This window comes from Hylobates moloch, unplaced genomic scaffold (genome assembly GCF_009828535.3).
Source record: "Hylobates moloch isolate HMO894 unplaced genomic scaffold, HMol_V3 SCAFFOLD_43, whole genome shotgun sequence".
NCBI classification, from domain to species: Eukaryota; Metazoa; Chordata; class Mammalia; order Primates; family Hylobatidae; genus Hylobates; species Hylobates moloch.
This window is the reverse complement of record NW_026652318.1, coordinates 340,783-352,976: the sequence shown is the minus strand read 5'-3', so window position 1 is coordinate 352,976 and position 12,194 is coordinate 340,783. Positions and strand designations below refer to the sequence as shown.

At 37.7% G+C, this 12,194-nt stretch overlaps 1 protein-coding gene across 6 annotated transcripts in view; it reads left to right on the top strand.

Moving 5' to 3' along the window:
• The window catches only part of LOC116463588 (interaptin-like), a 219,295-nt gene extending 208,622 nt beyond the window's left edge, over positions 1–10,673 (top strand). For 5 of the 6 annotated variants that reach the window (XM_058434745.1, XM_058434749.1, XM_058434746.1 and 2 more), the window contains one exon: positions 8,563–9,196. In XM_058434745.1, the coding sequence (XP_058290728.1) occupies positions 8,563–8,973 (411 nt within the window). In that variant the 3' untranslated portion in view covers positions 8,974–9,196. Of the gene's footprint in view, positions 1–8,562; positions 9,197–10,403 lie in introns of those variants that run through there. The other variant, XM_058434747.1, reaches the window with a different exon arrangement.
• The last annotated feature ends 1,521 nt before the right edge of the window (positions 10,674–12,194 follow it).

Here is a 12,194-nt window from a genome sequence, read left to right as displayed (position 1 = left end):
TGTTTGAACATGTTGAGAGGATATTTACACTTCTGTAAGTTTGGTGAAAAATTAATATCAACACCCAGAAAATGAAGCAGAAAAATTATGAGACAGTAACTCTGGATGGAAGCTGTGCAAGGGAGAATATGTCATCATAGTACATAACATGGCCCAGATGTGCATATGTTTATATACTATAATCATATAAAGACAAATATAGATTAAGCTAAAAATTGTGACAGAAATATGAGGATAGGAGGAGGAGCAGCATCTGGTGAGAATTGGTATAGGAAGCTGAACCCTCATCTTCCATTCCATGCAGTCAATAGATATGTTCCAAACTGAAAAACAAAGAGATAGAAGTACTATGATGTTATTTCGAAGTACTCAGGGTAACCATCAGAAGAAATAGTTTAAAGATCTGAAAATGGTTATTCCTGGGAGGCAGGACTTGGAAATGTGAAGAAATGCTTTTTTCATTGTGAATTTTAGTATTATTTTACTTTTTAGCTAAATGTAATCCATTAATTTTAAAAAATTAAAAATAATAGAAAGGAATAAAGTATAAAAACGACCTAGTAGAGAAGGTGGCAGAGACAAGAATAAAGGTCAAGCAAGGAATATTGAAGAAAAATCAGGAAAGTTACAAGTAAAACAAAAGCAACAGAATATAAACCTTACTGAAATTTTCTTTTCAGATTATGAGAAATGAAAAAATTAAGACAAAGCAGATTCTAGCTTAAACTTTAGTAACACTAAAGTACACTTCTGTTTATTCCCCAAGTCTAAGTGCAAGGAGAACCCCTCCATGAAGCCACAAAATCCCAGAGGCAAAATTAGCTATACACCTGTGTGCCTATTGCAGTTGCTTATTTATGCATTCATTTAACAGGTAAAGAGTTTTGTTGTTTTCATAGATGCTAAGAAAAAAATAAATCAGGGTAAAAGGGATACTTTCTGAAGGAGAGGTGCTATATTAGATGGGATGGTAAGAGGACTCTGAGGAAATAATGAGGCAAAGAACATTCCAGGGAAAAAACACTCCAGGCAAAGGTAATAGAAAGACCCTTCAGCAAGGAGCATACTGGGAACCTTAAAGAAGCCACAAGGAAGTCAGCAAGCACTGCTGGAGCTTAGTAAGCAAGGATAGTGATAGAAACCAAGGTTGAAGGGCCAGTTCATGTGGAGACTTCGTAGGCTATGATAAGGTCTTTGGATACTTTGCTAAGTGTGATAGAAAGCCACCTAGGAATTTTGAACAAGGAATTGACATGATCTGGCTTATTTTTAGAGGATAATTGACTTCCGTGTAGAAAATATGTTGAAGAGGGCAAAAAAGAGAGCAAGGCTGTGAAGGAGGTGACCAATCACCAGATTTGGGATATATTTTAGGGGTGAAGGCAATAGAGGTCGCTGATTGATTGGATGATGTGAAAGCATAAAAAGGAGTCAAGGATAACTCCAAAGCTTGGAAGCTCAGCAACTGAGAGAGGGCTGAGATGGGAAATGCTAGAAAAGAAATACAATTGGGGAGGAATATCAAGAATTTTATTTGGGACATGTTGATCTTAATATGCCTATTAGATGCCCAAATGGAGATGTTGACTAGGCAATATGTCCACAGGGAAGGCAAGCTGGAGATGTCAATTTTGGACAATTCCACATGTAGCTGATACTTAACCCTTGGGACTGAATGAGATCACCCAGAGGATGAGGTAATAGAGAAAGGGTTGAGAACAGGCACTCTTAACTTTTAGAAGCTGGGAAGAGGAGTAGAATCTAGCAATGGTGACAGAAAAGGAACTTCTGGTGAGGTAGGAAGAAAACCGGAAGAGAACACTATCAAGGACTCTAAAGAAAGACTGTATTTAAAGAAGGGTACATGCAATATAGACAGGCCCACAGTCCCTTATCTGAAAACTTTGGGCTCAGATATAAAATTATTTTGAATTTTAGAAAGTTAGTAAGTACAGTATGTCCTCATAGATGTAGGGCAGCCCCCCCATGCAATGACATTAATACTTCTGCAGTGAAACATCTGAATGTTCACACGAAATGGAATAAAGACTGTAATTAACCACCTATCAGTTCAGTCAGATTTTATCACTAACTGTAATGAGCTACAGCATTTTTTTCTGTTCAGAGCTTTTTGGATGTCAAAAGTAAGGCTAAATGACTGTAGATCTGTATTGGCTTTCATTAAAACAGCTGTTTTTATTGTTTATTGCCCGACAATCTCCTAGCATCTTGAATCTGTTTTGTTTAAAAAACAAAAGAAAGTACATGTGTATCTCTACAGGGCTACCAAGATGATAGGAAAAAATCAAGGATTTGCCTCCTATTAACAGTGGTTACCTTAGAAGTGTAGGAAGAGATAGACAGGGGTTTTACTTCTTACATACTTTTTAAAAATATTGGCATCATGGATTATTTTTAACATTTTGGTGTTTTGAAAATATGTTTCCAATGTAAACTCTATTTTTAAAAAAAGAAAGAAAGAAATTCCATTTACATAAGAAAGTTTAGGCAAGGTGTGGTGGCTCACGCCTATAACCCAGCATTTTGGGAGCTCAAGGCGGGAGGATTGCTTGAGCTTGGAGTTCAAGACCAGCCTGGGAAACATAGGGAGACCTTGTCTCTACAGAAAATAAAAAATTAGCTGGGCATGGTGGCACACGCCTGTAGTCCCACCTACTTGGGAAGCTGAGGAAGGAGGACTGCTTGAGCCTGGGGGATTGAGGCTATAATGAGACATGATCGTGCTTCTGTACTTGAGCCTGGGCAACAACCTGAAACCTTGTCTCAAAAAACGAAAAGAAAAAAGTTTATTAACAAATCTAGCAAAGACGGATTTATGTAAACTCTAAGATTAAATTTTAATAATACATGGTATTTGCAAGCACAAATAGTTTATTTGCAAGAGGGACTTGCTTAGTTTTAGGGTAAGCATTTATTACATTTGCATGTTTAATCAGTATACAGAATATGGCACACACTTCTCTGGTAATTCCATCTATGAGAATGGAGAAGCCAAAGTACCAGCAAGTAAATTACCGAAAAGTAGTTCTCAGTTTGGGGACATAATAAAATTAGAATATTTACGTCTTTTTTAAAGAGTAAGAGGGTAAAGGGAGGTTCTCCAACCTCCAGCAGGAAACATGGGGAGGATCAGGAAAGCTTTTAGGGACAGGGACTATACCTAGGCTTGGTTGGCAGGGAGGATGAGTGAACTGAGAACCGGAGAACCTTAGCCTTGGGCCATGGGGCAGAAGGGGGCTCAGACTGGGAGTCTCTGTGGTGAGGAAAATACCAGAAAGTTGACAGAATGAGAAGATATATTGAGAAATTTTTGTATATTTAATTAGTGCTAGTTAAATTTTGTATGTTTCATTAGTGCTAATTAAATCTAAATTAAGTTGGATTATTGACTTAGAAAAGTAAATGTTGAATACTTTGTCATCATGGGCTCTTCCTCTCTGTCCTGAAAATCTGCCTCTGAAGCATATCAGTCTGAGGGATTATTGCCCTCTGTTGCTACAACTTTTGTTTGGATATGTCTACTGCAGTTGGTTTTATTATGTTTGTAAGCAGGGAAACATAATTTTGAAAACAACCAGGCTGACATCCATCTTACTTGTTTCCTGGAAATCTTTTCAGATTCTCATTCTTGTCTTACCAAAAGGCCATTTCCACTAATTTTGGTCAGTGTTTTGCACTGATCAGATTAGTTGAACAGAAGCCTAGAAGCCTTTGAATGGAAGCTGGGAACATCCTTTGCTAACTCCCACTCATCTTTCTGGTTTCCACACTTTTCCACAGAATTTCCTTTTACCTCAGCTCTCCACCCACCTGGCCAACCACCCACTCACCTTGAGATATATCCAGTTAAGGCTGGTGGAAACTGTAATCTGATCATTCCATGACTGATTCAGATCTTACTGGGTCTAAAGCATGAACAAAGCCATCTATCTGTGATTGTTCTTCACTGAGGAGGACTTGCTTTCCTGGCATGTTCCCCCCAAAATTGTGCCAAATAAAGCTGATTCCCGTTGCAGATGGGAGTCTTACCTTCAGAACAATCAAGTTACACAGTAAAGCCTTCTCTCCCTTCTTCCACTGTTTTTGGAATTGAAAGCAACCCAGCTGTCTCTAAGAATAAAAAGGAAAACAAATATAAAAATAAACCACTCTTACATTGCAAGGAGTAGGGGAAATTGGCTACTTTTTAATATTAGAAATTTCAAACATATGGTGAACTAATTTATATTTTCATTTTGACATTTTTCTTCTCAGGGGAGGGCAATTAAGCCATATTTTAAGCCCATTCAAAGTGGGCTTATTCTGAAAATGTTGTAGTGATATCTATAGATCATGCTTACCACCAATCAGCAGAACTTAAGGATGCAGGAATGCCTAGTTCTCCCCTGCCTAGACCACCTGACCCAAGGGACACTTGAGATAAGGACTTCCTCCATGAACACTTGGGGCTCCTACTGTCCTCCCTGGCTCCCATCTTGCTCAACTTCAGGCTGTTTTCCACAAAGCTGGCAAAGGGATCTTCCTTTCATGCAGATTTGATCATGCCAGCCATCTGCTTGAAATAAACTTTCAATGACTCCATGTGAGCCTCAGAATTAAGTCAAAACCCTAGTATTAGCACACTAATAAATTTTCTCTTGATCTGACCCTGCTCACTCTTCCCTGTATCAGTCCTGGTCTCTCCTCCCTGTGTGCACCTGCCTGAGTCATATTAAGCCATATTTCATCCCAAGGTGTGCCTCTCCTTCTCTCACTGCCCACTCTGCCTTGAAAACCTCATTGCCCCTTCTTCACCTGGCTCATGCCTTCCTTTCCATTTTGACTTCCAGTCTAGTTACAATCCAATGATTCTATTTTTGCCATGTTAAAATATGGCCAAAGATAATTTTATCTAAAACATAGAATACTATGCATGATTTTCAGTCTTACTGAACATATTTCATCTTGCACATTTGTCCTTGTTGCTCAGTGAAAACACATTAAAATTCTGCAACAATCCAACCTTCATCTTGACTAAATTGCTGAAAACTAACCACCAGCAGATGATTCTTTTCACGTATGATGGAATTTTCCACTAATGTGTCTACTTACTCTAGGCACATCCACATATCCTCTAGTCATGCCTTATCAGACTACACCCCTGAAATAGCAATCCCCTATATTTCCATTGTTTTATTTTCATTTTTTAATCCCATAATTGAATAGATTATAAATCTGAATTGCCTATTGAACAAAACAGAGTTATAATCTCAATTTTAGAGGAGGAGGTAATGGTGGCAGATGATATGAAGATATTGTGAGGTTCACCTAACATTTCATAATGTTTTGGCACAGAAAAGAAGTATCAATTTTGGATCCTATTTTCAATTCAGGGGTCCTCCTGGTTTGGGAACTAATAGAAGAAAGAGAATTAATCCTTTGTTTTGCAAGCTAATAACCTTGAAGAAAGATGAGTTGCAGAGCAGTGGGCCCCAGACAGTCAGCAGCTCTTCCCCTACCCCGCTGGCTGGCCCCATTCACTTACTTTGGAATATGTCTAGTCAGTGTTCGTGGAAACTGTGTAATCTAATCCTTCCATGACTGATTCAGACTTCACTGGGTATAAAGCATGGGTACACAGTTCAGCTTGGAGTCTGCCAGGACTTTGCTCCCATTGAACTTGCTATGAGGACATCTTTTGGCTCACTCTACCTTTTCATGTTCTCCTTAGTGGAATGTCACTTGCCTGAAATAGCTTTTATGTGACTTGCTTTTTGGTTGTTTTCTCCAGATCATTACTCCTTTCCTTTGAGACTTGAATTTAATCTTAGTAAATTGATTAAATGTTATTTTTAATTTAATTGATTTAATTTAATTGATTGAATTTTATTTTTCTTATAAGGAGAGCTCTTGTCATCACATCCTCCATCACTTTATGATTCCATATTGTTGTGCCTGTTATTCATGTCAGTGATATGTTGGCCTCATTTTTCATTACTTTTTTTTCTTTCACATATTCAAATAAAATTAACTCTTTCACATTGCTTTCTTAATTAGCGATATTTTTATACTAATTTATTGAAAACCAAGCCACTTGATATGGTTTGGATCTGTGTCCCCACCCAAATCTCATGTCAAATTGTAATGCCCAGTGTTGGAGGTGGGGCCTGGTGGGAGGTGTTTGGATCACAGGGGTAGTTTCTCATGAATGGTTTAGCACTATCCTGTTGGTGCTGTTCTTGTGATACTGAATGAGTTCTCATGAGATCTGGTTGTTTAAAGTGTGTAGCGCCTGCCCCCAACTCTCTTGCTCCTGCTCCCGCCATGTAAGATGCATCACTATCCCTTTGCCTTCCACCATGACTAAAAGCTTCCTGAGGCCTCCCTAGAAGCAGAAGTTGCTAAGCTTCCTATACAGGCTGCAGAATCATCAGCCAATTAAATCTCTTTTCTTTATAAATTGCCCAGTCTCAGGTATTTCTTTATAGCAATGAAAGAATGGACTAATACACCACTTTAATAACTCCAACACGTTGCCAGCTTACTCTACTAGTAAACAAAAAATATAATGGATTGGGTCTTTCCCCGACTTTAAAAGAAACTTTGATTAATAGAACCTAGAAAACCTGGGCAAAACCAGATGAAAATGTCCTGCTGTTTTTTTGGGTTTTTTTTGTTTGTTTGTTTGTTTTCTCAGTATCCTGGGAACAAAATGGTCCCTGCATGTTTGACGTAATCAATTAGACAACTAATTTAGGCATAGGCAGCATGGAGCAGGGCTCTGAAGGTGAGCAGGGCTCTACTACTTCAGAATGGAGTTACTCTCAGCAAGTTACATAACAGCGTGAGCTTCAGTGTCTTTATTCGTCAGATATAATTGTTGGGAGCAGGAAATAAGATGACACCTAACATGGAACCTTGTTAATCTTCCTCTCTAGTCCCTCCTCCCCTGCCTTTTCCACAACTGTTTCCGCTAGAGTTAATGAGAACTAGGTGATAAAGCCACAAACACCATCCTTGCTCTCTCCAGTTCCTCCAAAAAATAAAAATAACTGGAAGCAAGTAATTAACCCATGATTTTTTTTAAAAATGTGTGTCATGTAGTAAATAAATCATATATGTAAATGATGAGTATTTGTTTGACCCAGGAATGCAGCTTTTATAGAAAATTACTGTGCAATTGGCTAATCTGGAATTGCACCATATTTTTCCATTTTGATTACCAAATTTGGAATTGAATAGAGTTCTGTCTATAATCATGAGAAACTCAAAAACAGGAAGATACTACTTTCCCTGGTGCTTTGTTATTTAGTTCTACTGACAGCAGATTAGTCAGTCAACCCTTAGGGAGGATGTTTTCCACTAAGAAGCAGACTTGGGAATGCCTTGGCTGTTTTTACAAACAAGCTAACCCAATGGAAATTCATTTTTGAGTTGATGAATCCTATAGCACACTCATTTTACTTGTGTTTACTTACTAGGATACTGCTTTGAATTATTTACTTTTCAACCTCATTTTTGGCATCATAAAGACATGAATGTCAGGATACTGGGGAGATCCAAGACTTAATTCTTGCCATGGGACTTGAAATAATTTTGATGAATTCCATAGACGAAACATAGGTAACGCCTCAACTAGAAATGCAGAATTTCAGAATTTCAAAGAGACTTAATTATCTCTAGTCCAGTCACACATTTGAAGCTTAAATTTCCTTCAGTACATCCCTGTCAAGTGAGATTCAACCCTTCAGTGTCCTCCAGATAGATCTATTAAAAAGTTCTTCCTTATTTTAATCCCCACAGCTTTCACCTTGGGTCTAGATTCTATTATGGACATAAAAGGCAGTTCTGCTGAAACCTACGAAGGTACAAACTTCTTGAGGGCAGGGACTGTATTCACTACAGCTTCTAGTAACTTAGTAAATGATTGCTGAATGAATGGAATTAATAGCAGAAGATCCTTTCTATTTTGGGTATTATCTTACAGAATGGCAAATGAGGATCTTATTTAAGTTCCACTGAGAAAGCATCATATGAGAACTGATTTTATTGTTTCAACTCTATAGCTGATTTTTTTATTCTTTCAATCTTATACTTCAAGCACTTTTACCTGTTTATGTTATTATAGTATACCTTTACTGTAAAAGAATATATTTAATGACTCTACAGCTGTTAACTATTGAGTATTACATGTGCAGAGCATACTGTCTGCGACTTGAGGCAGAGAAGTTGAAACCCCACTGAAGTTAGGTATTAGAAGTCCTGGGTTCTAACACCAGCCGCACCACTAACATCTGAGTAACCCTGGACAGGTCACTCAATCTCTGCAGTTCTTGACTCCTCATCTGCAAACTGCAAGGGTTGAACCAAATACTTTCTTCAACTTCTTTCCACCATCACAGATTATTTCTGTTCTTGACTTGTCTGTCCCATGAGGTAGAGTGTCAAAGAATACAGACCTCTGATTTCCAGTTCAGTTCTCAAATTGTATTGTCAGTAACTATCTACTTATGTACATTGTTTAAAGCTAAGTCTGCTTTCTTTTCCCCTCTCTCTTTTCAGAATACTTTTCTTCAGGAGACAGTGCGTAGAGAATGTGAAGAACGCTTTGAACTGACAGAGGCTTTGAGTCAAGCCAGAGAACAGCTCCTGGAGCTCAGTAAGCTTCGTGGAAGTTTACCATTCTCACCGTGTTCCCTCAGCAAGGGCAGCCTAACCTCCCCTGCTGCAGCAATCAGTAATCATGGAGAGAGAAGCCTTGCAAGACTGAACTCTGAAAAACGAATCCAAATTCCCAGCCTGCGTGGGGTGTCAAAACCCACCACTTTCCCAACCTCAGATAAGCCGAAAAGGGTTAGCTCAGGCTTGCCCATTCTCCCCCAGCCACAACCTCCCAGGGGTGGAGCATCTTCAGCCAATGAGACTAGACAGAGACTGGCTGCCATGCTTAGGAGAAGGCGGAGTCAGCAATGATCCAAAATGAGGAGCAGGAAGCTCCTCACAGCGTGCACGCTCTTTCAGAGAGTGCCAGGAATTCACTGTAACTGAGAATGACAAAGATAAAATTATTTTCACAGATCAGGAAGGCATACCTATAGATATATTTAACAAAAGACTGTAAAAAGCTGGAAAATTGTGAAGCCTTATTTTTCAAGAGGGTTTTGATAGAGTAGCAGATCATTAAGTTGTTGGTATTCCAGAGGTTTGATTTCTATATTTATGTTGGAATGTGCTCTATGAATATAGCCTTTTAGAGATCACAGGTAAAATTTTTCACCCATAGCATTTTTTCCATTTCTTGTGCCACTACAGGCAGATATATTTCCACAAAAAAAATAGATTGTTTGAGTTTTGTTGGTATGTGTTCATTTGTTTGTTGAGCTGAATAGGTTAAATCGATGTAATAAGTATTCCAAACAGAAAAAAAAAGTGCTTATCTAATTAAAATTAGATAATCTCCAAAATCCTTAGTTCAGGTAGTTTCAGAGCTCATCAACATAATCAAAAGCGTCTTTTCCTCACCTTACAATCTCATTGGTTAATCTAATTTCTCTGTAGGCTAGCTCAGAGTTAATGATAGATAACCTTCAGGAAAACAATCTTCTCTGAGTGGCTGGGGACCTTCTAGAAAAACAGATGGTAATGTCAATTCAAGGAAATGGTAGTTTATTTCTCGAATTATATAGATTATTTTAGTAAACAAAGAACCTGACCATATTGATAGATATTTTCTACAATGAGTGCTTTTTGGTACTCAGAGTTAGGTCTTTATTTGACCTTGTATTCTCGAACCATTGGGAAAAGAACTAATTCAAGACAGTTTAATAAAGTTATACAGAGCTAATTTGGGATTCAAATTTTATTACCCCTGAAAATGGGTAACTGGTTAACGTGTTTTCTATTTTCAGAGTGAAAAAGTAAAACCAGAAGCCAAATCATCTATTTTATTTTAAACCTGCAGACACTTCCTGTTTCTTAAAACACAACTCTTTGCCTTAGTCTAGCGTTCATCTATGTTTTTCTCCATCTAATAGAAGTGTATTTTCCTTCAAAAACTAACTTTACTTAAATACTCCATCTGACTGTATGATGAACATACAGCCTTCCTATTCCCATATTAGAATAATAGTAACACATTTAAAATATGCTACATAAAATTCTCTGCTATTTGACCATTTTATTGATCATAGAATTCAAAGGTATTTGGGATCCCTTCCATGTGCAAAAGACGTAAAGTTACTAAACAAAATCAAATTTATTTCCAGTCTTCCAAAAGATTAGTCTACTCTATTAATAGAATATCTTAACCTCAAAAAAATTCCACATTAGGTCCACTGATTTGCCTGACTAGTTTAAGTATGGCCTCTTGTGTTAAGAGTTGAATGCTTACTTTCATTTTGCAGAGACTGGCATCCCTTGTAATGGCCTTTGACAAGAGAGCACAACATCATTGAAGAATGGCACTGGGTGGATCTTAGAAGTCACCCCAACTGTAATTTTACGGATAAGGAATAGATGCCCAAAGAGAATGTGACTTGGCTAAAGTAGTACAGTTAGTTAGTAACAACTAGAACCAGAACCACAATCACCTGACCCAAGACTTTCCACCTCACTGGAGCTTCCCAAGCCTCCGTCATGACCTTTGTCAATAGCACCTACACTATATGTAGTTTATATTTTTCCTTAAATGCACTTACTTTTTAACCGGAAATTTATGTAAAAAGTAAATTTGACTCAAGGAGAAGTAGCTATAATGAGTTTGATTCACTGTTTTTTTCTTATACACTTTGAAATAAATGTGTATCTAAGAAATGTTGGCTGGGCACGGTGGCTCCACGCTTATAATCCCAGCACTTAGAAAGACGAAGACGGGAGGATTGCTTGAGCCCAGGAGTTGGAGATCAGCCTGGGTAACATAAGGAGAGCTTGTCTCTACAACAAATAATAATGAAAATTAGCCAGGCATAGTGGTGCTTGCCTGTAGTCCTAGCCACTTGGGAGGTAAGCTGGGAGGATCCCTGGAGCCCAGGAGGTCAAGTGTGTAGTGAGCCATGATTGTGCCACTGCCATCCAGCCTGGGCAACAGAGTGAGACCCTATCTCAAAACAACAACAACAACAAAAAGTGTTAGTTGGTGCACCCTCTAAAGTCATCTTGTATAATGCCAACAGGTGACCACTGCACTGGACCTTAGGGTCTCTGATCTGTTGTTTGCATGTTTAAATTATGAGTACTCATGACATAAGGAAAATGGCAAAATCTAGTGAAAACTTTAGTGAAAGCACGAGATTATTGTGTGCAACAGTCTTTGTTATAGGGTTATACATGCTTTTTAGAGTCTTGCAATTTCAGCTCATGGAGATACAGTGGGTCTGTATCTTCAGGAACCATGGGGATAAAGTAGGTTTCTTCATTTTTTCTAAATTATGAACATATTTAGATTTGTAAAGTCACACATAAGCTTTTCTAATGGTGATGTAGACTATTACTGCAAAATCTGATTTCTCAGCTTGCTATTACATTTTTGCCTTATGAGTACTTCTGTAAATAATCACTCTGAGAATAGAATCATGATCTGCAATGAGGTTGTATTATACTCCACAAATATATCAGAGAAGTAATTCCATGAATAAACAGAAAGGTCATATTAACATTTATTTCAACCTAGACCATTTGAATGGTGAAGACTAAGCTATGTTGCCTTTAAAGAAAGACATCTTTAACAACAAAAAAAATAGCATTATAGTATGTAACCTACAGGTTAGGAACACATTCAAACTTTTCTTGATTTTCTCATTGATAAATAAGTTCCTGGCATGAGACAGTTATAAGGAATCTTAGGAAAGTAGTGAGTAGGGTGAAAAAATAAGGCTCCAAATGCATATAATGGATATTTAGTCTAATACTTTTAATTTCTCCATGGAATGATGTTTGCCATGACTTGCCATGGAAGGATTTATAGGTGTTAAGGGAAAAGATATCAAAGAAAATATTCCTTAGAGAAGTATAACCCTCTGGTTTTCTTCTTAAACTGGTATTCATGGACAAAGATGGTGAATTCTTCTAAGTTAACAGAATTCTCAAACGATTTTTAGAAGTCTTATTGAATTAAATTACTATATTTGTAGTTGGTCAGAACTACTTAAAAGTCACATTTTCTGGTAAGGGAATTGACTGAAAAAGACATTAACACA